This window comes from Haliotis cracherodii, unplaced genomic scaffold, assembly GCF_022045235.1.
Source record: "Haliotis cracherodii isolate W230 unplaced genomic scaffold, xgHalCrac1.p SCAF_23, whole genome shotgun sequence".
In the NCBI taxonomy this organism is placed as follows: Eukaryota; Metazoa; Mollusca; class Gastropoda; order Lepetellida; family Haliotidae; genus Haliotis; species Haliotis cracherodii.
This window is the reverse complement of record NW_027266279.1, coordinates 1,207,613-1,233,951: the sequence shown is the minus strand read 5'-3', so window position 1 is coordinate 1,233,951 and position 26,339 is coordinate 1,207,613. Positions and strand designations below refer to the sequence as shown.

The following is a 26,339-nucleotide window of genomic DNA, read 5'->3' as shown; positions in this document are numbered from 1 at the left end:
GCATCACAAGTCAGTATCTCATGTGTCCGCCATGTGCATTGATGACTGCCGTGCAACGTCGATACATGGAATTGATGAGGCGGTTGATGAAGGCCATAGGCACTTGAGCCCACACTCTGAGGAACGTTTGACGCAGTTCAGCTGCAGTTGTCTGCCTTGGTCGGACGTCATTCAGCCGTCTTTGAATCTCGTCCCACAGGTGCTCAATGGGATTTAAATCGGGACTGAGGGCATCGTTCTGATGTCATTCTGCTGGAGGAAGTCTCTTTTTGCTCTCGCAGTGTGGGCACGGGCGTTATCATGCTGAAACTCGTGGTAGTGGCGACGTGCCAATGTCGTCTCAAGACTTGATCAATACTGGTGCCAATACTGGTGCTGTGTTGCCCACTGAAGATGGTCCCGGTGATGACGTGGTGTCAAAATGAGTCCTCAGTCTGGCCTGTGACAGTGGAGGTGTCTGCTCATCAATCGTCGACGCACAGTGTCCGCACTAATGTGTCGCTGGTGTGTCCCGATGGTCTGTCGAGCAGTTTCCGCAGCAGTAACAAAGCGATCTTGAAGATGCTGTCGCACAATCTGACGATCCTGACGTCGGGGGTGACCCTTGGTCTTCCACTACATGGTCGGTCATCTGTAGTGTTGGTGGTCGGGAGCCTGTATATGGTCCTTACGTGGACTTAAAATGCATTGGCTACTTGCCGGGCGGTTTGTCCAGCTTGCAATCTCCAAGGGCTTGGTGTCGCTGATTTGGCATGTGGTAGCAATTCAAAAACGAATGAATGTTATACGATCTGAGTGGAAAGAAATGGGGGAACGGAAGAGCATTTCAATTTGCAAGGAACTCACGTCCAACGGGTTACCATGGACGTTGCTGTGATGCGTTTGGGCGATCGGTTTTATTGTTATTTGCTTTGTTTGTTTATCATCAAATTTCATTTTTCAGGGTCAAGGTAATGTTTAATTTTAGAAACTTTGACAAAAATTAACCAGATATTTCAATGACAACTTCTCATGCAATGTTACTTGAGGTGACGTTTCTTTTGCGGCTCATCATATATGCAATGTTTAAATCTATTAATCATTGACAAAACTTTTGTGCTAATATTACAAGCCACCACTATGGTATACTCCCATCTGCAGACAATGGCAAGCTGAATCTGTACAAGATGATGTTCCCATTATGGCAACATCACACATTGTCGCTGGTCGGCTGTTTTGACAATGATGGTTCCTTTCCGCCAATAACTGAGCTACAGGGTCGTCTGGTCGCCAGGGTATTTGCTGGCTCTCACAGACTGCCTTCCTTGGAAGTCATGGCGGATGATGTGGAAAAGACAAATTCATTTGTTCTTCAGAGATTTGGGCGCTACAAATATCTGGTAGGTAATATATGTAAGTGATGTCACATTAACCAGGCAAAAAAAAGACCTAAAACGGTTATTTTAAAAATATCCTGGTCGTGAGTAATTGAGTTAATACAACATATGTTCCTTTGTATAACCTGTTCACTGCACACATAACCATGACTTTGCCAATTGAACGATGTCTGTAATTTCGAACCTGTCCTCACATTGAATTTTTTTATGACCCAGTAAAATATATATTCTACCTTCCAGATGCCATGTATTATCTATAGGGATGAACTGGCAGCGGAACTGGGTGTGGCCCCATCCTGGTGGGACCTGGTCAAGGCCGGACCCCGACTCGCCTACCTGTACTACTATGGGCCTGCCTTCCCCTATTACCACCGTCTGTGGGGGCCTCATCCGTGGCATGGTGCTAGGGATGCCATCAATAATGCACTAGAACATGGTCACTATGCCAAGCAAGTGAGGCATGTCCAAGGACCGGACCTTGAGGGTTCCAGCTTCATGCTAAGATTCATTATTGTGTCTGTCCTCGCTGTCTTGCTGGCTATGATGTACAATGGTTGAACTTATTCCTTTTAAAGATGCTCAACGTCACGACAAAGGACACCAAGAACTTAACACATTTATTCCAGATGATACTGAATATTTGCGCTCCATTCAGTGATCAGCTCACAAGGTTAGACGAAAGGACAAAATGACCATCCATTGAGGTTAAGCTGTCTGCTTCAGAATGGAGATCATTTTGAGGATAGTGTGTCCTGTGTGTCATGATTAGCAGCTGTCTGTTCCCTTTTACCGGGTATGTATTTTAAAGAAAGCCTGGTATATGGTATAACCTGGTGTATAGTCATCATATCTTCTTTTCACAATATATTTACGTACGTTTCATGCAACTGAAAATATTGAAAGTCATCAAATTATCACTGAATCTTTCAAATTGTTTGTTTCTTGTTTAACACTACACTCAGCAATATTCCAGCTGAATGGCCGTGGTCTGTAAATGTTAATTTGGGCCGGACAATGCAGTGATTGAGCATCGATCGACGCAATTGGAATACCATGGCATGCGTCAACCAATTCAGCGAGCCTGCAATTGAGCCACTTTCTCTGACAGCCAGTCTTGACCATTCGACCGCTAATTCTTCTAATAACGTCTTATTTCAAAATGATATAGATGACCATCTGAAAAATTTGGACAATTTTCGCAACGTTTATGATTTACTGTTATTAAATAAATACATATTTTGGTTTCCTTAATGAAGTGGATGTACATTTTGTTTATTGTGGTTCGAAATATTCGCAGATGAACAGTTAACTGTAACCAGTATCATACAGGTCACATATTGGTCGATTCCTAATTCTACTTATTCCATATGGAAGCATACCTTTAGAGATACAATTTCCGCATGCAATATATTTGGTTCTTGTGTTGATTTAAATAAGTTTTCAAATGTCATTCAAATTCAAATGGTAGTTCGTGACTGATGTCGCCAAATATGTCCTTTTTATCTTTACTTTCTGATACAAATTCAGTTTTAACAATGTTGAAGAATATACCTTTAATATAGCTGTCACCGTATCAAGTTTATATTTGTTGAATCAGCTAGTTGCAATAACATTCCAGTTCAAGAACTGGGTTGTTTTATATTCTGCAACAAAAGTAGGGGCTACTCGGAAAAATTTAAGAGATATTAGTTCCAAGTATCAGTTGGTTTGTTGTTTAACGCCGCACTCAGCAATATTCCAGCTATATGACGGCGGTCTGTAAATAATCGAGTCTGGACCAGCCAATCCAGTGATTAATATCATGAGCATCGATCCACGCAATTGGGATCGATGGCATGCATCAACCAAGTCAGCGAGCCTGACCACCCGATCCCGTTAGTCGCCTTTTACGACAAGCATAGTCGCCTTTTACGGCAAGCGTTGGTTGCTGAAGACCTATTCTACCCCGGAATCTTCATGGGTCTCCCAGTATTAGTTGTATGATAATTTGGAACACATTGCAACCGATAGTGAAGTACAGCAGTAGATTTTATGACCGCCAACGATCTTAAAGGACGATAGGGGTCAGATGAGAAATTTCAAAGTTGACGTTTTAGGATCAGAAGCTCACAGTCCTTCACCCAACGAAGTATATGCGTATGATGAGTCTCCCAATGGCGATTTGAGGGATGCGTGGTCGGTGGCCTATGACGTTGATGCACACGTCTGTATCATTTCCCACACGTTTTCAATCACGGAAAGGTTTGGGCTCATTGCTGGCCATCAAATTCTTTGTATGTTGTGCTGCTGCCGTTAAGCATTGATGATTTGTGCACGGTAAGCACGGGAATTGTCGTCCTGAAAGACAAAACGTCGACCCACGTGGCTTGCAATATGAACAACAAAGGGTGTCCGTATGTTGCCCCGATAGTACATTCCAGTGACCCTTCCTATATGGAGAGGGGTTCGCTCAGTCATCCTGATGCCACCCAACACTATAACCATCCACTGCTAAATCTGTCATGAGGTCTCGGGATGACATTGGCTCACCGTTCATTTCGACATTGCCAAACACGAGCACGCCTATCAAGGAAGTGCAATGTGACTCAGGACTTATCTGAAAACATGACACATGACCAGCGACCGTTTATACGTTGTGAACACCATTGACGTCTGTTCACTTGGCATTATGACGATTTGGAAGGATGGCACAACGTATGGCCATCGAGTATGTAGGTGAACGGCTTGAAGACGACCGTTAGCAGCAATTTGATTCGCCGTTTAAGCTTGATTTCGTAGAGCCTGGTTTCGGATCAATCGATCCTGTGCTCTTGTCACTGACCTGGGACGCACTGAACGGGCTCGATCGTCCACATTTTTGGGTTTGGCACCTGTCCAATAATTTGCTGACCATAGACTGTGTAACATTGGACGTATTGGTCACTGCACGCTGACTTCTGCCAGTTTTCAGCATACCAGTAGCCCATAGACGCTGCTCATTTTAGATGTAACTTTGTTAACATGAATAAATTGTGTATATATCAAGGTCGCTATATTGCTGAAATAATGCTGATGGACGTAAATTATAACTCACTCACTGCTCACTGCTGCATCGCTAGTTCATACACTGAATGAAATCAAGTAAATCACAACTGTATGATAAGCAGAATCAATCAGATTGACAGAAATAATTAATCGACCTTCCTTAAAAGTGTCGATATCAGGAATGACATCCTTCGCACGTCTGTGCTACTGCGTGCGTCACTTGTAAACTGTCGGTTGTGTTTTGTTGTTATGTTTTACAGACATGAACGTTCTTGGACATGATTTGGAATTAACATTTATATTTCATGATCCTCTACTTTTCAAAGATAACATATATTATGTTCATGCTTTCCGCATGTGTTTATGCTTACATGCATATGAATAGCTATTAGATTACAGAATTCATAAACAAACGACATCCAATGTAGCGGTTGTATTCGAATAATACCCGTTTTCTAGAGGTTTCTTGACTCATTATACATGCACTTATTTTGCTTACCAGTTCCGACTAAAACAGTTTCTGCATCCAGGAACATGCACATCTTATAAATTCTGCTTTCCTGTCTGTCCTACACCAATCCAGGAACATGCATATGCATATTTTATGAATTCTGCTTCGCTGCTTTTCACTCCCACACCAATCAAGGAACATTCACACTTTATAAATTCTTCTTACCCGCTTCCCTATCCCACACCAATCAGGAACATGCATTTTGAAAAAATTCTGCAACCCTTCATCCCTGTCCAACACCAATCAGGAACATGCATTTTGAAAAATTTCTGCTTTCCCGCTTCCCTGTCCCACACCAATCAGGAACATGCATTTTGAACTGTCCAACATCTCCAATGACGCCTGCCATTATGGAAAAGCACTGACTGTATTCACGTATAGAAAGTTTTATCCTCGTCGCCACTGTTGTGTATGTATTATGTTATTTGTCCGACCCGCACATTGGAGGAACATCAAATCTTCAGTACATAACAAAATCGCAGTTGGCTCAATCACTGTTTAATGTGGAACTGGCACTGCCTCACACAGCTGCCCAGGTTACAACAACATAATGACGTCACACCTAAAGTGACGTCACTGCACGTGCGCATTGGCGCACTTACAATGTAAACATACCTAACATGCACAACACCCTTCATCCCTGTCCAACACCAATCAGGAACATGCATTTTGAAAAATTTCTGCTTTCCCGCTTCCCTGTCCCACACCAATCAGGAACATGCATTTTGAAAAAATTCTGCTTCCCCTCATCTCTGTCCAACACCAATCGAGGTTCATGTGCATTTTATGAATTCTACTGTCAAAACATGCACATTTAATAAATTCTTCTTTCCTGTCCGACACCAATCCAGGAACACGTACGTTTGATCAATACTGCTTCCCGGCTTCTATGCTTCCATGTATTGTATAATTTTCATTTTCAAAATCTTCCTTTATCAAACAACAACAGGTGCGCAGGTTGTTGTCACAACAACATTCCCAGAGGAAACGAAAACGTATAACGGGAAAATATATTAACTGGCAATGGGCGATCTTTTTGTTCCAAAGTGAGATATAACCGACGTTCTAACCTGTAGCGTCTGGTCTCGTTCCCGGATCAATGTCCACTGAGACAACTTGTGACATGTGGAGAAGGCGCCAAACTTAAACGTTACCCGGTTGAACTGCACCTTCATTCGAATACGGTCGTTTACAACTGAATAGTTTTCAAACACATATTTTTTTAGTGATTATTAGTTTAGAATATCAACATTTGTTCAGTCGTCAAATGAAACGCGAATTGACACGAAGGGACATAGCGGAAAAAAACACCATGAAAAACTGAACATTTACACCGCATTTTCTAGGTAAAAAAAGCAAGGCATTCCGTCAGTCTGGGGTTACATATCACATAGATGTAATATTAAATACATTCATTACATTTATCAGCCTTTGTGTTATTTTCCACGACAAGTCCTGAACTATTACAGAAAGGAAATCTTAAAAAATAGTTTTCAAACTACCACGGACTTCATTGTAATACGACTGGAGATGTGCCTACAGTTGCAGCACACGGATATCTTTGGCAGGCCTACCATTGATCTATAAGTATTCTGCATCCGTGCCTTTACAAATACTTGAAGAAGAAATAACATACAAATAAAACAACTGATTTTAAATGTTATTACCATATTAACATTTCCTCTTACATCTGTGGGGCGGTCGGGTAGCCTAGTGGTTAAAGCGTTCGCTCGTCACGCCGAAGACCCGGCTTCGATTCCCGACATGGGTACAATGTGTGAAGCCCATTTCTGGAATATTGCTAAAAGCGGCGTAAAAACCATACTTACTTACTCACTCACTCACTCACTCACTCACTGTTACATCTGCTGTCATTTTGTCTTATTCGGATATATTGTTTAGAAATCTACCACGTAGAAATCTACCAAGCATTTTTCAACCAATCAGTTACTCGGATGCAATTTACAAACCAGTCATCACAGTTTGAAATTAAATATTCACTCATATTTTTCGGCCCCTTATAAATGTGTCATGACAGATGTTAATTTATTGATCAATTTCTTCAAAATTCTGATATACAACCACGAAAAATAGTAATAAATACAACAAAAAGTGAGCAAGGATCACTTATACCCCGACCTCGACTTCAACATATCAAAGTTCAAAACATGACAAAAAGCAATATTTGCTCATAAAATCCACTTATCGAAATCACTCATTGATTGGCAGGAAATAGAATCCGTTTATGGTTTTCTTGAGACAGCTGCAGCAAAGGTGATAGCAGAGAGCCCAGAGAGAGCGCACAATGAGTCTCGGTAATTATATCCTTTTTCAGCTTCAAGGAAAGAAATATTGTTTTCATGTTTTAATTTGATGACTTCTTCTTTTATCTGGCAGTCAAGGCAAAATCTTGAGGACTACAGATGGGCACCATCACCATTTGCACATTAACGACACGCCAGAAACCTATGGTCGTGGGTTCCAATCCCGGTTCGCCCCAATCATGTTTGTAGGGTTGTCAGCATGATACTGTACTCGTTTGTTTCACCATTGTTGTAGACGTCTGAGGCATGCATCATGTCGGGCTTTCCACCCTCAGTGAGCTATGATGACCTGACATAACTGAAATACTGTTCAAAGAGGCGTTTAACCAAACACATTCACAGGCATACATTTAGTTCCAAGTAAATCACATTAACATATCCCATGATCGTGTTGGAGCACTTTGAATTGATTCATGACAACTCCTTTTACGGGTTTCTGCATAAGCTATCATGCAGACTTTGGTCGCAATCTACGGAAAATGTATTACACTGAATTTCATAACAAATAAACTACAGACTCGCATGGCCCTTATGGCACGACTTCTATGAGCTGATAGTATCATGGTGCCTATTAAAAGGTGGCTTTCCTGTTAAATGCAGATGTTTCTAAATGGGCCATTTTTTAATCTGCATCTCACCCTTTCTCATAATCGATGTCGGAGACAGCTGTGCACTTTATCATCAGATCACAATAAAGAGAACAGTATATGGTCGCATCATCATCTACGAATATTGATTATATGCAACCCTATAACAAGCGACGTTTGTTTTCAACGTTGAATTCAGATAATGTGCAAATTTACGTGAGCAATAAATAAATTACTACACTCTTCCCAATTATATCTCGTTTCTATTACAACTCGTAATTTCAGATCTACTGACAGTGTGAATTTACAGTCTTGCATGGCACAATGCAAATATTCATTTTAATGGAATCGGTCCTACTTTTAGATTTAGGCGTGTATCTTTGGAACATTAGCATCAGCCACTGTCAGCACTGAAACCTGAGGCCTACAGTACATGTTACATAGTAATGGGTGTATATATATTTATTAGGTAACACTTTTGGAGCTTCTTAGCTTCATAGCATACAATATGTACATTGACAGCTTTTTCGTTTTTACTACATTCTTACTTGACATTAATGAAACAAATTTCTGTAGACTTGGATAACAGTTATAATATTTATCAATGAACTGTTTTCTCAGTTCAGCATACAACGGACAAAGTAGTAAGAATGAGTGAGTATGGTTTTACGCCGCTTTAAGCAATATTCCAGCAATATCACGGCGGGGGACACCAGAAATGGGCTTCACACATTGTACCTATGTCGGGAATCGAACCCGGGTCTTCGCCGTTACGAGCAAACGCTTTACTACTGGGTTACGCGACCGCCCCCCAAAGTGGTAAGAAGTGGTATTCATTTTTTACAGAGTTTAAATCACAAAACTGACAAATTCTGTGCTCTCTCACGATCCCATATATCTTCCCGTCTCGATAAAGAGTTCGTGCGAACCACATCTGAATCTTGCAAGTGCAATTCGAAATGTTTTTAGAGTCACATCTAATAAGTATTGCTCTCCACAGAAGCTGTTTTTAAAGAGGGAATAATTTGATAGTTTCTTTGATACTAATAAGGAAAAATGCATATTTTGAATGTACATATCTTTGTTCCTCAAACAGCTTGGGTCGTCAAGGAGGCACCGTTGTCAAACTGTTGCATTGCTAATGGTGGTGTTACCTGATACTCACTTGTGAACTGACTCCACGCCACTTTCAGCCTGAGATGACGTATACAGATGATATGTGTTGGCACTGTCATAAAAATCTCGTTGACATCAAAATACTGTTCTGTTTTAAAATAGTTCTTTTGTTTGCTCTTATTTATCATAGTGATGCACAGGAACATTTTTCCCGCTAGTATCCATGGACTTTTGTCCTCACGAGCGGGCACACACGTTGTGGTACGTCTCATCCATCTGAACAGCTTTGTCCAGTTACCTCATATGTATTCTGATAATTAACATCGCTACATATCGGTCAACAATGACTAATACAAGTGTTCTGCCTTTCAATATTGTATTTACAAATCCCCATCATGTAGTGGAATATTGCTGAGTGCGGCGTTAAACAACACACAATCAAATGTTATTGCTGCAACGATTTCAAATTTTCCATACATTAACTAGTATGTTGAGACGCAGGGACAATTCAAACATAAAAAAACTATCAAGTTCGATCCCTGCAATCGTAGATACATCGACAGTCGATTGTGATGTCAATACAAGGTATCCCCCACATTATATTTCAAAATTGCTATGTTTGGGCCCAAATTATAACACAACAGGCTAAAACAACATTATCCATTAACGTTCAAATACATCTGTGTTTCCCGTATGATTAATGATCCATCACATAAAACATGCTGCAGCCACATTCAAGCTGCAATCCAAGTAGCATCTGTGACTATCAATTGATTCTGTGTATATATTTATTTATTCACCACCCATGGAAATTGAATATATGTGTGAGCTCGACTGATTCATTCTCTAAACCTATCTTTCCCAGTACAGACATGGGCGTAAAAAAGAGAGTCGCCATTGTTGGGGCAGGCATATCCGGTTTGGCGGCCATCAAGTCGTGTTTAGAAGAAGGGTTGGAGCCTATGTGTTTCGAACAATATGACAACATTGGTAAGATGGTGCAAGTATGTGAATGTGGATTTAAGCGTGGATATGGCTTTGAGTTCAACTGTGAGCATATGTTTTTGGGTTCAAGAGTGATTTAGTGAATTTCGGATCAAGGTATGTTTGTTGTTTCAAGCCACACTCATCAATTTTCCAGCGATATGTCGGCGGTCTGTAAATAATCGAGCCAGTGATTGGCATCATGAGCATCGACCCACGCAATTGGGATACGATGACATGCATCAACCAAGTCAGCGAGCCTCACCACCCGATCCCGTTAGTCGTGAATGTGGGTGCAAGTGTGAGTATGCGAAATGGATTCAAGTGTGTCTTCAGCACGACATGCAGGGTGGCTTTACGTCATGGTGCCCGTGTTGATTCTTATGATCTGTGGTCTGCCAGTACCATACTCATGCTTACGACTAAGATCTGCCTCATTCGGGTGTTTTCTTAAAAAATTTAAGCTGACGTGCCGTTATCAATTAATTACAGTTCAAAGCAGCGTTAGCCAAACTTGTGTATACAATTGGTTTTGAAAATGTTTGTTTCTATCTGATTTGTACCAAAAAGCTGTTTGCCCATTAAAATAAAATGGCCGACTGTTTAAAAGAAGGATCAGATGAAAAAAAAATTTTTTATTCGTCTAATGGGTAGGAGAGTGGATTTGGAACTTACGCTGTTCCCTATGCGCATTGTCAACATGCGGCAAAACATATATAATCCGAACTTGGAATATTAATAAGTTTATTGAATCAAGGCATTTGAAAGGCAAAAAGTATCCAACATTTATGACATATTAAAGTTGGTCAATATTGATTGAGAGCAACGTCGATGTTGTTCTCCTCCACATTCTGTTAAACAGTCGAGTGTAGTTGTTGCGGAAGCATATGACGTCATATTATTGTGATGTGACGTCATGTCTTTGCAATATGAGTGTGTGTTCAGGAAGAAAGAGCTCAAGACAATCTGAATCTTTTTACAATGTTGATAAACAGTATGTGTTTTAAGATATGCGGTTGTTATTACATATTTGATGCGCACAATGTCCTTCCGCAAACATGGAATACTCAACAGCACCTGCACATCTGGAATACATATACCTTTCTCCTAAATAGAAAACATTTACAAAAGTATTCACTTTTAGGAGGTGTTTGGTACTACACGGAGGAATACAGGGAAGGTCAGGGCGCAAGAGCCTTTGACAATCTGACAACAAATATCAGCAGGGAGATGTTCAGCTTCAGTGACTTCCCCTTCCCTTCCCACTTTCCGCCATTTCTGACGTGCAGTATGGTCCACGACTACCTCCAGAGCTACTGTGAGAAGTTTGGACTCGGCAAACACATCCACCTCAACACCAAAGTCATCAACATCAGCAAGTCACCTGACTACAACGTTACCGGAAGATGGGAGGTAGAAACGGAGGATCCCCAGAAGACTCAAAGGGATATCTTTGATTTTGTCATGATCTGCTCAGGTTTCTACAAGAAGCCTCGATTCCCTGACATTGAAGGAATGGATACTTTCAGAGGAAGCATTGAGCACTCCATGAAGTTCAAAGATGCTGTGAAATACAAGGGCATGAACGTACTTGTTGTTGGTGAGGAATGTGTGTTGCAATTGTAAAGCATATATATATAAATCAGTACGACCTTAACACAAAATAATCAATCTGAAATATCCCCCGTCTGTGGGATCTTGGAAGGGTCATTGTCGTACTGTCGTGCTGTCCCCCTTTACAAAAACAAGCGAGAGGTGTCAAAATTAACCAAAGCATTACAATACAATCATGCAACATTTTGACCATTTGTTGCATTGTCCTTGCTTTGGTAAATAATGACACATTTTTGGCGTTTTTTATGAAGGCAACAATGCGAAAACGCGACAATGTCCCTTTCAGGATTCCGTACCTATCGGTGATTCAGGGATGTCTCCCGTACATCATGACCATCGCTAGGGCCATCTTATTAGGTTCTGGAGGTTACACTGTGTGAGCATGTTGTTTGTGTGCCATCGTTTTGGCTTGCCTGGGCCAGACTCGATCATTTGCAGGTCAGCGTGATGTAGCACTAATACCACTGAACATAGACTCTCACAAAAAGCACATAATGGTTTAGTTATCGAAATTCTGTCTTACTCTATATTTTGAATTTTAAGGAAACCCAATTCCTCTGGAGATTTGGAGTCTTCTGGTGGTTACACTGTGTGAACATGTTGTTTGTGTGCCGTTGTGTTGGTTTGCCTGGGTCAGACTCGATCATTTACAGGCCAGCGTGATGTAGCATTACTATGACTGACTTTGGTTTAAAACAACATGCACCCTCACAAAAACAAATCTACATAACATGTTACTGTGAAGGTAGTTTGTTTGAAGAATTAAATGGTTCACGTACATGAGATCATTCGTGGAAAAAAGAAGGGGAAGCATGTAATGGCTATAGTTATCGAAACCTTTGAAAATAGTTATTCTATCTTATTTCTTGTTTTAAATTTCAAGGAAACTCAAATTCCTCTGGAGATTTGGCCGCTGAGTCTGCTCGCTTCGCACATCAGGTACGTTGCATTCCAACCTTATGTAGTTAGTTATCCGCATGTGAAAATAGGGTTCCCTAAATTGTCATTATGGCAATCTCGTGATAACGAAATATTTATTGTGTAATTAAGGCTTAAATATCTGATTATAATGACATGTATTTGTAATATTTTTGACTGAACTATCTGGAATTAACATTTATGCTGCGAAATTAGGTCTTTGCTTTCTCGTAATTATTACATAGGAATACTTTATAATAACTACTATTCATCGCAGGATTAGGATGAAATACAGCTTTAGATCCAAGGCACTGTTTCGATGCAACCATTTACTCAAGCGGCTAAATATAATACAGGAGGTAAATGTCATCATGTAAGCACTTTTGCCCCCTTGGTGTGTTCACCCCTGGTAAGTTTGCCCCATATCTTGAGGTTGGGCAAATCATTTTACCAATTAGGGCAAAGATAAGAAAGTGGGCAAATATATCAAGGTTAAATATGTTATCATTTCACCACTTCGGGACTATAATGCCCGGATATATAAAAATATACTTGAGTTGCCATTTGTAAAACTGTCCCTGAACCACAACAATATGCCACCAAAACCAAAGCAGTTAAGAGGGAAGTCGTGGTCTGACGATGCAACCATGTGTCTACTTGGAACCTGGTCAGAGTTACATGTCTACACACAGCTGGACAGTGTGCCCAAAGAAGACACTGCCGTTTATGATAAAGTCAGTAAATGAATGAAATGCAAGGCCTGGGATAAAACTTCTAGAACATATCAAGACATCAATTCCCTTGAAAGGGTCAAACGTTTTCTCCTATGTCCTATTGGCACTGCTGAGTCTTTAATTGAAGTAAGCCTGATCAGCTGACAGGGTCACCCTGTTGCTGTATTGTTTCAAGACAATCGGACATGGCTCTTGACATTCTAAAGTAATCTCTCCTTCAGATTCATCAACGTTACAATACAATAACATTCCGCCAATTTCTACTTTCATGTGTTGTCCACAGGATACGTTTCATCAAGAAAGAGAAGGCAACACGAGAATTCAATCTTTGAATGAATCAACGATTTGTGTCACTGATGAAAAACGTCTGCATTCGCCCATGATATATGAAACCCAAATGAAACCCATCTCCCCACACTGCAGGATATTTAAACGCTCCATCGTCTTTGCCCTTAGGCCCCAGTTGTAATTTTACCCCCAAATTAAGAGTTCAGAGTGAAACCTTTACATAGTAACGTTAACAACGTCCAACTGCACGTGAAGAAAGACACCATGATTTATAAATGGGGACTGCCGGCGAGAATAGGTCTCAGCTACTTCAAGCATGGCAAAAGGTTTGAGAAAACATCGGAAAAAGTTGATCAGGCTAAGTGACTTGGGAGACGCCATCATCGTACCCCAGTAGAATGGATCATTGCCCATACTTTCAGTAGAAGATGCCTATTCACAACTTGATTATCTATCGATTGATGTGATATGGCATGACTATTGTTGTCTACAAGGTAAAACAACATTCACTGTACATGTATTCAAAACTAAGTGTCGGTTTACAGGCTCAAAACTGTACCTCTTCTTTAATGTTTATGTAGGTGTATTACAGTGTAGGAGAAGGTATGTGGATGATGCCATCGTGTTCGAAAAACGGGATGCCATATGATTTAGTTCTCCTCAAGAGGTCAAATTTGTGGAATACTTCAAGGCTTTCAAAGATGGTTGCACGCATGTGCAACGCCAGACTTGATCATGTTCTTGGCGGAATAGGCCCGTCTACTCCCCCTTCAAAGAGCAGAGTAATGGTGAACGATAAAGTCCAGTATAACATCATGAGTGGAAGGATTAGAGTTGTCAAAACACTCACTCGTCTTGGTCCCCATGAAGCTGAATTTGACGATGGCACTATCCTCAAGAACTTGGATGCCATTTTATTTGCAACCGGATATCACCTCGCCATAGACTCCCTTCAGGAATCGTATAAAGATGGTAAGAACAGTACAATTATAACACGTATGTTAATACTTATTGAACCTGTGAACATGTCATCATAACTATAGCCAGCTTGTTGTCCTGTTGACCATGATCCTGGGTTGAAAAAGACATTGCCTCTACTCAAGGAATTAAATGGTATGTAAGAGTGATCGTTAAATCTCCTCCTTCTTTTCGCGCCCTCTTCAGCCACTAATTATATATGCAGTGTTAATTATCTACTTTGCTATTGTACCACAGATACCAAATATGGAAAGTGTTCAAATGGAAAAATATTTTCAATCGATTGATAAATTATGATACTCTTATGCAAATGTTACCAGCTACTTCTATGTTACATTCCTATCTCTAGATGATGGCAAGCTGAATCTGTACAAGATGACGTTCCCTTTATGGCAACATCCCACATTGTCGCTGGTGGGCTGTGTTAACATCAGTGAATCCTTTCCGCCAATAACTGAGCTACAATGTCGTCTGGTCGCCAGGGTATTTGCTGGCTCCCACAAACTGCCTTCCATGGAAGTCATGGCAAATGATGTCAAAAAGAAAAATTCATTTTTTCTTAAGAAATTTGGACGATACAAATATCTGGTTGGTAATATATCAGTGATGTCACATTAGCTAGACAAAATAATTGACCTAAAACATTTATTTTTAAGATATCCTGATCGTGAGTAAATGAGTTGATACAACATATGTTCTCTCGTGTGACCTGGTCACTGCGCACCAGGACTTTGCCAATTGAATTATATGTTGTTTCAGAATCGTCTGTAACTTCGAACATGATGTTCCCACATTGAATTTATTTATGACCCAGTAAAGTATATATTCTACCTTCCAGATGCCAGCTATTATCTATTGGGATGAACTGGCAGCGGATCTGGGTGTGGCCCCCTCCTGGTGGGACCTGATCAAGGCCGGACCCCGACTCGCCTACCTGTACTACTATGGGCCTGCCTTCCCCTATTACTACCGCCTGTGGGGGCCTCATCCGTGGCGTGGTGCTAGGGATGCCATCAACAATGCACTAGAACATGGTCACTATGCCAAGCAAGTGAGGCATGTCCAGGGACCGGACCTTGAGGGTTCCAGCTTCATGCTAAGATTCATTATTGTGTCTGTCCTCGCTCTCTTGCTGACTATGATGTTCACTGGCTGAACGTATTCTTTTTAATCGCCACTGTCAGATGCTAAACATCATGACAGAGGACACCAAGAATTTAAAACATTTATTCCAGATAAAACTGAATATCTGGGCTCCATTTGGTGATCCATCGCCTGACAAGAATGGGCTAACGGACAAAACGGCGACCCTTTGTTGAGCTACCAAGATAAATATTAACTCACAGTTCCGTATATCAGGTAACATCTCGATAAGTGTAGAAAGTTTTATCAAGACCGATTACCTGCTTGTTACAGAATGAGGTTAAGCTGTCTGCTTCAGAATGAAGGACATTTTGTTAGGATACTGTGTCCTGTATCGTGTATCGATCTCGTGTACCGGATATATTTGGTTTAAAGAAAGCATGTGTGTATATTCAGCAAGTCTTCAACCTGGCATTATAATCTGTTAAATCCATGAAAACACGGTATACTATTGTCATACAAGGGGATCTGCTGTACGTACCACTTAAATGTGACTGTGCATATAATCATCGGAAGCACACTGCCTGATTGAGGACGCCATCCTTGAATACTTGGAAGGTTATGATAACAGCATGTGGGATTTATTGGTGGGTAGTTTTAGCAGGAAACGATTTTCTGTAGATTCAGCTGAACCCAGATTTGGTAAATGCTTTTCAGATGTGTGCCGTGTTCTTAACACCCATGTTGTGAATGCGTGTGTGTGTGTGAGTTGGGTTTAACCCGCTTTTAACAATATTCCAGTTGTATCGCGACGTGTCAGCTTAATGTGGGAGGAAAGCCCGAAGTGATGCAGGTCTCAGACGTTTACCACTTCGGTGAAACCCACGAGCACGGGTATGGTGCTGACACCATGTTGTGAATGAAAGACGGGGATCAGACGCAGGTGTTGGGGATATCACTTCAAATGGAAACCAATCTTGGGTGGTCGATTAAAAAATATGTTCATTTGAGTAACTTGACATATGTAGTAGCTTTCACAGCGAGACCCCCCTTCTTCCTCTCAGTGGATTTACGTACGTTTCTTGCAACTGAAAAGATTGAAAGTGATCCAATTATTAATGAATCTTTCAATTTGATTGTTTGTTTCTTGTTTAACGCCGCACTCAGCAATATCCCAGCGATATGACGACGGTCTGTAAATACGCAAGTTTGGACCAGAAGCCAATCCACTGATTGACATCATGAGCATCGATCTACGCAAATGGGGTACGATGACATGCATCAACCAAGTCAGCGAGCCTGACCACCCGATCTCTGATAGTCCCCTCTTACGACAAGCATGGGTTTCTGAAGAATGAATCTTTCAGATTTGCATGGACCCACGACAGAGATGAAGAATCTTGTTTTCTTGAAAAGGCAAAGGATACAGCATTCGTTAACATCGATGGTAGTGTTAAATAGATAACTGAAGCCATGTGTATGGCTGCATCAGATATAAAGAGAACAGTTTGCATTAACGGACCATGTCGTTAGTGGTATGAGATCTGCAGTGAGATATTAATGAAAGAAAGATGTGGATGTTTGAATATATTTAGTTGGAGAAAAGTCTTGGTTTCATTGGAAAATTATCACCTGATCTGGAATCACTATAATGCAACATGCAGAAAAAGAAAGTTAAATACGAGTTGAGCGACACATTCATATATCAAAAGTCTTTCAACTTTTAATAATCTAGAGACAAGTAAAAAATAAGTATTAATATCGAATATTTGTCTGATAATTCCCAAAAAGTTTTAAACATACCATGATGACAAGGATGATGACTTTTCCTTGGATTTGAAGATGCTCATTTATTGCATATGCAGATATCACGCGACAATTGACTCTGATTAAGAGTGATAAAATAAGGGAAGGCATTTCTCATCTCAAGAAGGTAAATCAGCTGCATATGACAAAATTATTTAATTTAATTAGTTTTTGAAACATTCTATAGATATCCTTGTACTATTTCTACATGCAATTTGATATTATGCTGGAAACATCAAACTTTCCTGAAGACTGGGCACATAGTATTATCGTCCGTCTCCACAAACAAGGTACAGCGAATGATAACAAATCACTACAGAGGCATTGCATTATCGAGCATTGTTAGCAAAGTGTTCATATTTATCATTAACAAGATATAATTATTCTGGGATTAGAGAGGCACAATCTAGCTGCAGGCAAGGACAGGGTTGTACATTATATGCAATTGTTGTAGATTCTTACAAGGCCTTTGATTCTGTGACAATACATAATTGTCATGTTTCAAAACACATAGTCTTTGAAGTGCAATTGGAAAGTTCATGCGCAGTATGTATCAGAATTTAAACGTGTGTGTGCGAAATAACTGTGAAAGCGATATTGGCGTTAAACAAGGATGAATGTTAAGTCAATTTCTTTTTTTCTTCTTGGTCAAAGAGTTAGCTCAACAAATTCAGCAAAACTGTTCTTATGCCATCCAAATTCACACGGAAACTATAAGCTTAATTCTTCATTTGTTTGCCGATGATACAGGAATGTTTTGAAGTTCAGTATCTGGACTACAAAACCAAATTAATCAGTTTGAATGTTATTGTAGACAATCGAATTTGTCTGACAACAAGAATAAGACAAATGTTACTGTTTTATAAAATGATGGAACACTTGCTAGAATAGAGAAATGACTTTATCAAGAGCATTCATAAGATGTTGTGTCATTCTTTATCCACGTAGGTTCATAATTGGGAGTCATGGAAGATGTATGCTAACCAAACTGTTGTACAAGCTAAGAAGATCTTAATAGGAATTCTTCAAAATATGAAAGTCCTTGGAAATATATCCTATAATACATTCCTTAAGATTTACGATGCCAAAATAAGTCGCATTTTGTTATATGGTGTGGTCGTTTGGGGATTAGAAAAAGGTTAATGAATAGAAAAGTAATAGATGATAAGACACTGGATTAAATTAGTCAAATAATTGTAACAAGATATCCAGAGCAATGTTATAACAAGCTATCACACTATGATCAACAACCACTGACTTACTGGGCATGATATGTTGAACAACAGCTTTTTGGTAAAGGTAATAATTAGGAAGAACAGGACACGGATATTCCAGGAAATTTCCTAGGTGCTTTTCGAACCGGGTATTTGTCGTGAAGAGCGGGGTCGTATTGTTTTACGGTACGTTTAGGCATATTCTAGAAAAATCACAGCACGACGTTCCAAGAAGGTTCTTCATATATTGTACACTTTTTGGGAATTGAAACCTGGTCTTCCAAGTGACGCGTGAACACTTTAACCACAAGGCTACCCCCATCATCGCATGATCAGATAGGCACAATAGACCTTTCAACGTGTCAAATGTCAGATTGTGGAGTTTTAAACACAACATTACAATATTCTGAAATAGTCCCTGGCCTCTGTTCGTTATTATTTTGTCAATAAAGTGAGGGATTGATGAACACCATTTCAATAGAATTTCAATATCACGTGACAGGGAATAGAACACGGGTGTGGTGATGACAAATCATAAGCAGGCCGAATGTTGTACAATTGTAACGTATCAAGGCATCGGAACTGGGATGCTCATGTGCTCCTTCACTTCCCTTCACTCATCCTCAGCAGAGGATTAACGGAAAATACATTCATTAATTTAATCACTGTTATCTGGCACAGTGAATTTATAAGAAGTAAGTGTTTTCCATTTTTTGGTTCACAAAAGCAGACGGAAGATAACCTTGTTAAAGTGCTTATGTAAAACAACATACTTTGTTCAAAGGTTTAGCCGATAATACGTTGATTACTCGTTGTTTCTAGTATCTAACTTTTTTTTAAGAACCGTGGACATCATGAAAACAGTTTTCACGTGTGCTATCTCAGCCGACCTATGAGACTTGACACCTATGTGAAACACCTGAAACCTGAAACAAACTAACGATATCAGTAGAGAAACCATGTTTCAGTAATAACGAGTTATAATATCCCGAAACGCTATAAATATTCTAAAATATTAGATTGTTACAGACACGTGACATCGAACGAGTTTCTTTGCACAGCTGCAGATGTATAGGATATTGTGTCTTTATGTTGACAGTTACAGACACTTTCCTCGAACAAGGTAACTGCCTAATTTTACACATATAATTTTGGTCGGTTGTAATTAGGATATGTTTGTTTTCATACATTTGCTGCGAGATAGACTACACGAAATCGTTGTTTTTACTAGTCTTTTCGATTGTAGACGTATATATGTTACAGTCAATGTGATTCACTTGGGCAATTAATAAAATGTCTGACATTTTACAAATTGACTGAAAAGTCGGTCCATATATAACAGATTGACTTAAAATTATTAAGAAGTTCAAAAACTTAAAACGTCACAATAGACTAATAATGTTAGTATTAGAAGCCAAAAATATAGAAATGTATTTTAACTTTCCTTTTCTTTCTGTGCCAAACTAAGTGTATCAAACTAAGTGTATCAAATACCGTATAGTGCAAAGTTTGCCGACGACGCACCGGTGAATCGCGACATCACTTGTCCGCTTCTAATTGCTAAGGAAGTGTACTTAAATGACGTATACACTTTGTTTACAGTTGTTCACTGTCAGTTAACAGTTTCATGTTGTCTAACGCCGCACTCTACAATATTCCAGCTGTATGCCTGCGGTCTGTAAATAATCGAGTTTGGATCGATGATATGAATTCTTACAGATTTCTGGGTCAACTAATTATTTCAATTTGGAAGTCGTGACATTAGATCCAACATGACTGGAGATACAGCACGTACATGTTCATACAGGTGTCGGCCCGGGGGTGGCATATTTGCAGAGCTCAAGATAACTTTTTGAGCAATTGAGTTTTTTACTCTAGGATTTCTGTTTTAATGACTAAAACAATCTTGTTTCCAACGTTAAATCGCAGCTACAAGTCAGGTTTTAGATACATAATATGTATAAGAATAAAGATCAGGCCAAGATGTATTTATTACCTTAGTCTTTCGGGGCATACAAGTACTGGTCGGCTCGGAGTCAAGCAAGCACTATAAAAGCGCCGGACTCGTACAAGCAGTCGCATACCCGTGTGGAGGCACGCGATATGTAACTGCAATAATCTTGAACGCGACGATAAACCCCATTTTACGTCACCTCATTGAACATAGAAGTAAAGAGTTTCAAGAACTGCGTTCGCTCGGTGCAAGCAGGCCTGGTGCAGCTAAGGGACACAACTCTGCAAAGCGCATTCATGAGTTTCCCGCCTGAGGCCAGTGATCGACCAATGTCCTCTGCCCTACTGACAAACCGCAAAGCTCCACCCTTTGTAAACAAAACACATTCACCCAATTTCAACTAATCCTTTTGAGTAGCATAGCAAAACATAACGAACGAGTTAAGCTTGTTTCCATAATGCACACAGCCACGTAACCCGATTGGCATACTGACAAAACCTGCCAACACAAGAGTCTCATCCATATATATATATATATATATATATATATATATATATATATATATCACGTCACAAGTGTCTCGCTACTGTCTTCAACCTGCACACGCCTAACCTCGGGTCCGCGAGGAGAGCACGTTTCATTCAAGAGCACAAATACATTGTGGCTGTTTCACCTGACAGAACACACCCAATGAGGACGCCTTTGAAGCGGCTATGTTTAGCCTGGTAACACGTTGTGTACTGCACACAGCCACGCACAACCGACCGGTATAATGTTGCCCCACATCTTCTCCCAGTGCTGACGTCAGGACGTTCACAGTCCAGGAGGTATTTATTTGAGAGAATTGCAACGTTTTAACATTATGTTCACCATTTTCGTCTACATCGTATTCAGTTGTCGGATGTATGTGGCCACAGCTGTCATGGCGTGTCGCCGATCGAAGTCCATGTCAAGTCGATGTGTAAAACTGTCATGAGTGGTAGTTGTCAGCTCGTTGTAATTGCGTAATGCATGTTTGAAGAGTAGAGTTCAGGGGTACACCAAGTCAGTTACACTACCCAGGCCATATTTATGGAGGGAGTCAAAATCTGCATTGAATTATGCTTCTAATGTGTAGCTTCCGGGTCTATCTATATGTCAATACAGGTCTACCAGCCGCTGCATACTGTGTCGCTGGTCGGACACGTACGTCACTGCAGGTGACTGATCTTCAAGGGCTGTTTGTGACATAGATTAATTACACGGGGACGAACGAGGACCCATTACATCCAACCTGTTTTACCTTTTCGCATGTGATGTATGTGTATGTTTTGTCCTTGATCAATCTCACACGCTGTTTTTCACCACACTGCACGCCACAACGACTCATTAAAATCTGTACATCTATCTGATCGCATTCAACTGTTGATGTGTGTTCATAACTATATCAGTGTGTATTTGTGGTCTCTTTGGACCCGTGAAGATCCGGGTTGACCCATGTTTGCCGTAAGAGGCGACTAAGGGATAAGGTTGATGCATGTCATCGTATCCCAATTGAGTGGGTTCATGATGTCAATCACTGGATTGTCTGGCCCAGACTCTATTATTTACACACCGCCGTCATACAGCTCGAATATTGCCGAGTGCTGGCGTTAAAACACCTAACAAACAAATGTGTGGTCTTTGGCTGGTTTGATTTATGAATATAGCTAATGATCCTAATATGGCTAACCTGGCCATGTGTTGGTCACAAGTTGTCCTGAGGTCCCTGACTGCAAGTATTTAGAAATGTCCCTTTTTAACACGCTCTACTTAATGTTTGTCGTCATGTGCGAGTGAAAGAGGATGTCAGTCTTTCTTTGTTCGGTCAGCCAAAGCGAATACACCAGGACACGCATCGATGGACAAAAGCTCCGGACAAACAGCAAGGTCAAGCGTGGACATGATTCTGCTTTGATGTCAGTGTCGGATGTTAATTATTATAATATAGATAATAATCATTTTGCACCGTGGGTAATTTGATAGACGCCGGTCTGTTATTAAATAGTAACCAAATGAAAAGCTCAAGCGACTTCCAAACTAGTGCATTCCAATGTGTGCAAGAAGGAATGTCATGTATGCATTGCTGGTATTTGGGGTATTAGGTCATTTTAATGCCCCTCGGTTATGGAGTGAGTGAGTGAGTGAGTTGGGTTTAACGCCGCTTTTAACAGTATTCCAGTTATATCGCGGCGTGTCAGCTTAATGTGGGAGGAAAGCCCGAAGTGATGCAGGTCCCAGACGTTTACCACTTCGGTGTAACCCTCGAGAACGGGTATGGTGCTGACAAACCTAGAAACATAATCGGGGCGAACCGGGATTCGAACCCACAATCATAGGTTTCTGGTGTGCCCAAGGGACGCAACTCTGCCCAGCGAATCGCGACGCCTTAGACGACTGCTGTTTGTTTATCAACTCGAGGTGGGGTAGGATTCTGCTCAACTGTGTTAACTGACATATTTCTACCTACCCAGGTGCACAGTGCCACAACAGTAATCGCCATGCACCACCACGACATCCCCTTCATCGACGATGACCCTTCACAGACCGGGCCAACCGAGAACCACGTCCACCAAAACAATTCCTCTCAAACTAACAGTACGCAACCACGCACAAGTAAGTTCAGGAAAGATGACAGTTATTCTATTGTATGACTCAACAATGCTAGTGGCGGAGTGGTTTTACTACTTATAGACACGAAAATGGCTGACGATAATGAGGACGTATTTGTTCCGAATTTCCAATATTTGGTCCATTGAAATGGCAATCGTAGTTTGTTTGTTCGTTTGTTGCCGCAATCAGCAATATTCCAGCTATATGACGGCGGTCTGTAAATAATCGACTCTGGAACAGACAATCCAGTGATTGACATCAGTAATCCCGTCAGTCGCCTCTAACGGCGAGCATGGGTTGTCGAAGACCCATTCGTTTACTCACAGGTGGGCAATAGTAGTTGTGCGACTCGGGGAACAGGAGTACCCAAGAAGAAGTTCCATAACATATTCGATGAGTGAGTGAGTGAGTTTGGCTTTACGCCGCTTTTAGCAATATTCCAGCAATGTCACGGATTTGGACACCAGAGTGAGTGAGTGAGTTAATGCTTTACGTCACATCGGCAATATTTCAGCTATATCGTGACGAGTTGGACACCAGAAATGGGCTTCACACATTGTACCCATGAGGGGAATCGCACCCGGGTCTTCGGTGTGACGAGCCTTAACGCCTTAACCCCTAAACTACACCACCGCCCCCATATATGAATTCATTCATTGTTATGTTCAATGTGTCTGCATACGATACGTACTGTGTTTGATATAGTTTATAGCAGGGAGATGCGTTTAAACCATCAGTTCACCCTTGCATCATAAAATAATTGGAATTAGATACGACATGCACATATCAACTTTTCTTGATCGTTTCTAGTTTTTTTGCTGTTCATCAACCTTGACAAATAATTGATAAATATGTAGTTATTAGCGATACAATTCGAAATTAGTTTTATCTTGTCAGGGGTAACCAGAGTAGGTGTTGGGGGTCATCCTTCACATGGCAGGACTGGTCATCGTCGCTAATGTGTGTATGTTTTCTAACAGATGATGTGCCCCCCTGCTCTGAGAATTGCCTACAAATCGTGCCTTACGTTCGGCCGAGGACGCGGGGCTTCACCAATCTTCAATACGCTGCAAAAGAGGGGAACTTGCAACTCGTGAAGAAATTGTTATCAGAGGGTCGAACTGACATAGAAAGCATAGGTGAATATGGGCGAACTGCAGTGATGCTGGCAGCGGAGAAGGGGCATAGAATCGTGTTTGACGTCCTTGTTAACGCAGGAGGTGACATGACAGTGGTGGACGATGACGGCAACAACATCCTTCACTTAGCTTGTCTTGGAGGTAATGTGGACATGGTGAGGGGTGTTCTCTCGAGAAACGCTGTTGACATTAACAGCAGAGGCCAGTTTGGACGGACGCCTGTGATGGTTGCAGCAGAGAAGGGTTGTAAAGGAATGTATAACATGCTGGTCAGTTTCGGTGGAAATGAAACACTGGTTGATGAGGATGGTAACAACATCCTTCACGTCGCCTGTCTTGGAGGTAAAGACGACATGGTGAGATATATCATTGCAAAGAACATTGTGGATGTCAACAGTAGAGGCCAGTGTGGGAGCACTCCTCTGATGCTGGCCTCGGAGAAAGGTCATAAAGGAATATTTGAATTAATTGTGAAGAGGGGCGGCAATGTGCGGGCACTGGATGACTATGGAAACACCATTCTCCACATGGCCTGTTGTGGAGGCAATGTGAGGATGGTGCGGTATTTGATTTCTAAACGTTTCATTGACATCAACAGTAAAGGACAGGATGGAGGAACGCCTTTGATGTGTGCTGCAGAGATGGGACACAGAGTAGTATTTGACATACTTGTTAGAAAAGGAGGCAATGTTTCATTGTTGGACGATAAGGGAGATGATATCCTCCATGCGGCCTGTTTAGGAGGTAACATTGACATGGTCAGGTACATCCTGTCGAAATATAGGATTCCTGTTAACACTAGGGGACAGTTCGGGAGAAACCCTGTCATGGCGGCAACGCAGCAGGGTTGTAAAGAACTGTTTGACTATCTTGTACGAAAAGGAGGCAATGTGACGCATATAGACAATGACGGTAACAACATTCTTCATGTGGCATGCATAGGAGGCCACGTTCAGATGGTACAACATGTCCTCTCGATGGGGTTTGGCATTGACATCAACAGTAGGGGCCAACAGGGGAAGACACCGGTATGGGTTGCAGCACAGATGGGACCCAGAGATGTGTTTGACTTTCTGGTAGGTGAAGGGGCCGACATTTCTCAAGCGGATGATGACGGAAACAATATACTACATGCTGCATGTCTTGGGGGTAATATAGAGATGGTGAGGCACATACTCGCTAGGAACATTATGGATATCAATGCCAGGAATAAATTCAACTCGACGGCAGCAATGCTCGCCAACACAGATGGGCAACGGTTAATATTCGATATTCTTGTTGCACACGGATGTACAGTAGATCTAGAGTAATACATAGCGTGTCCCAAGCGGGTTTGAATGTTTACATGTTGTAATATTAAATAACATGATATATGTAATACCAACATATGACACATGGAACGTATTTGTGCAGCCGAGATGGAGCGATCGGTTATGGTCGTTAAGCAAAAGTAAGCAACACTCCAGCAATGTCAGGGCAGCCTGCCTATATTCTTCATTCTAACCTGGTGATGCAAATCGCAAGTATCGATCTGTCTGGATGGATATTGTACGACTGGTAAACACAAGTGACTCACATATAATTACAAACTCTGTGGCTTTTAGTGACAAAACGCCATCTGTTGTTTGAAACACTCTACATTCTACATGGCAAAACTATATCCATGGCTAAAGAATATCCATCGGAGACTGATACTCCGCTTGGCGAAGAATATGTCTTGTGATGTGTAAAAAAAATAGTAACGATTAGCCATCGGGAAATATAAACTGACAGATCCAAAAATCAACAAAAACATTCAGTACCCAATCAGGTATCTACAAATAGAATTAAGCATTAGTCCGGTGTTGAACCGTGATTCAAAGTAAAGCGCATGCGATGTCTCCTTAGGCAAGTGACCTTATTCGAATCATGCCTCTGTTCACCCAGCAGTGAATCGGAACCCGGTAGGATGAGATGGTAATGAGTGAGTGAGTGAATGAGTGACTTTGGTTTAACGCCACTTTTAACAGTATTCCAGTTATATCACGACGTGTCAGCTTAATATGGGAGGAAAGCCCG

The 26,339-nt window shown here is 41.0% G+C and overlaps 3 protein-coding genes across 7 annotated transcripts in view; all 3 read left to right on the top strand.

The window, feature by feature from the left end:
* LOC139471615 (flavin-containing monooxygenase 5-like) overlaps nucleotides 1–2,087 on the top strand; it is a 46,826-nt gene extending 44,739 nt beyond the window's left edge. For all 5 annotated transcript variants that reach the window (XM_071253994.1, XM_071253993.1, XM_071253998.1 and 2 more), the window contains 2 exons: nucleotides 1,141–1,379; nucleotides 1,617–2,087. In XM_071253994.1, coding sequence (XP_071110095.1) covers nucleotides 1,141–1,379; nucleotides 1,617–1,934 — 557 coding nt within the window. In that variant the 3' untranslated portion in view covers nucleotides 1,935–2,087. The remainder of the gene's footprint in view (nucleotides 1–1,140; nucleotides 1,380–1,616) is intronic.
* A 7,723-nt stretch (nucleotides 2,088–9,810) lies between these two features.
* On the top strand, nucleotides 9,811–15,610 carry LOC139471790 (flavin-containing monooxygenase 5-like). The gene is made up of 6 exons (XM_071254282.1): nucleotides 9,811–9,928; nucleotides 11,067–11,522; nucleotides 12,420–12,475; nucleotides 14,058–14,448; nucleotides 14,804–15,042; nucleotides 15,293–15,610. Exons 1-6 carry the CDS (start codon nucleotides 9,811–9,813, stop codon nucleotides 15,608–15,610), a joined length of 1,578 nt encoding a protein of 525 aa, XP_071110383.1.
* A 5,559-nt stretch (nucleotides 15,611–21,169) lies between these two features.
* On the top strand, nucleotides 21,170–25,676 carry LOC139471763 (putative ankyrin repeat protein RF_0381). Its single transcript, XM_071254249.1, has 3 exons — nucleotides 21,170–21,338; nucleotides 23,004–23,145; nucleotides 24,123–25,676. The coding sequence occupies exons 2-3, from the start codon at nucleotides 23,031–23,033 to the stop codon at nucleotides 25,589–25,591; spliced, it is 1,584 nt and encodes a 527-aa protein (XP_071110350.1). The 5' UTR covers nucleotides 21,170–21,338; nucleotides 23,004–23,030; the 3' UTR covers nucleotides 25,592–25,676.
* The last annotated feature ends 663 nt before the right edge of the window (nucleotides 25,677–26,339 follow it).

Excerpts from the sequence above, each read along its gene's own strand:
- LOC139471763 (XM_071254249.1), top strand. The coding sequence starts at position 23,031 with ATGCACCACCACGACATCCCCTTCATCGACGATGACCCTTCACAGACC. Across the intron at positions 23,146-24,122 it reads CAGTACGCAACCACGCACAA|ATGATGTGCCCCCCTGCTCT; the intron begins GTAAGTTCAGGA and ends GTTTTCTAACAG.
- LOC139471790 (XM_071254282.1), top strand. The coding sequence starts at position 9,811 with ATGGGCGTAAAAAAGAGAGTCGCCATTGTTGGGGCAGGCATATCCGGT. Across the intron at positions 12,476-14,057 it reads CTGCTCGCTTCGCACATCAG|GTGTATTACAGTGTAGGAGA; the intron begins GTACGTTGCATT and ends ATGTTTATGTAG. Across the intron at positions 14,449-14,803 it reads TCAGGAATCGTATAAAGATG|ATGATGGCAAGCTGAATCTG; the intron begins GTAAGAACAGTA and ends TCCTATCTCTAG.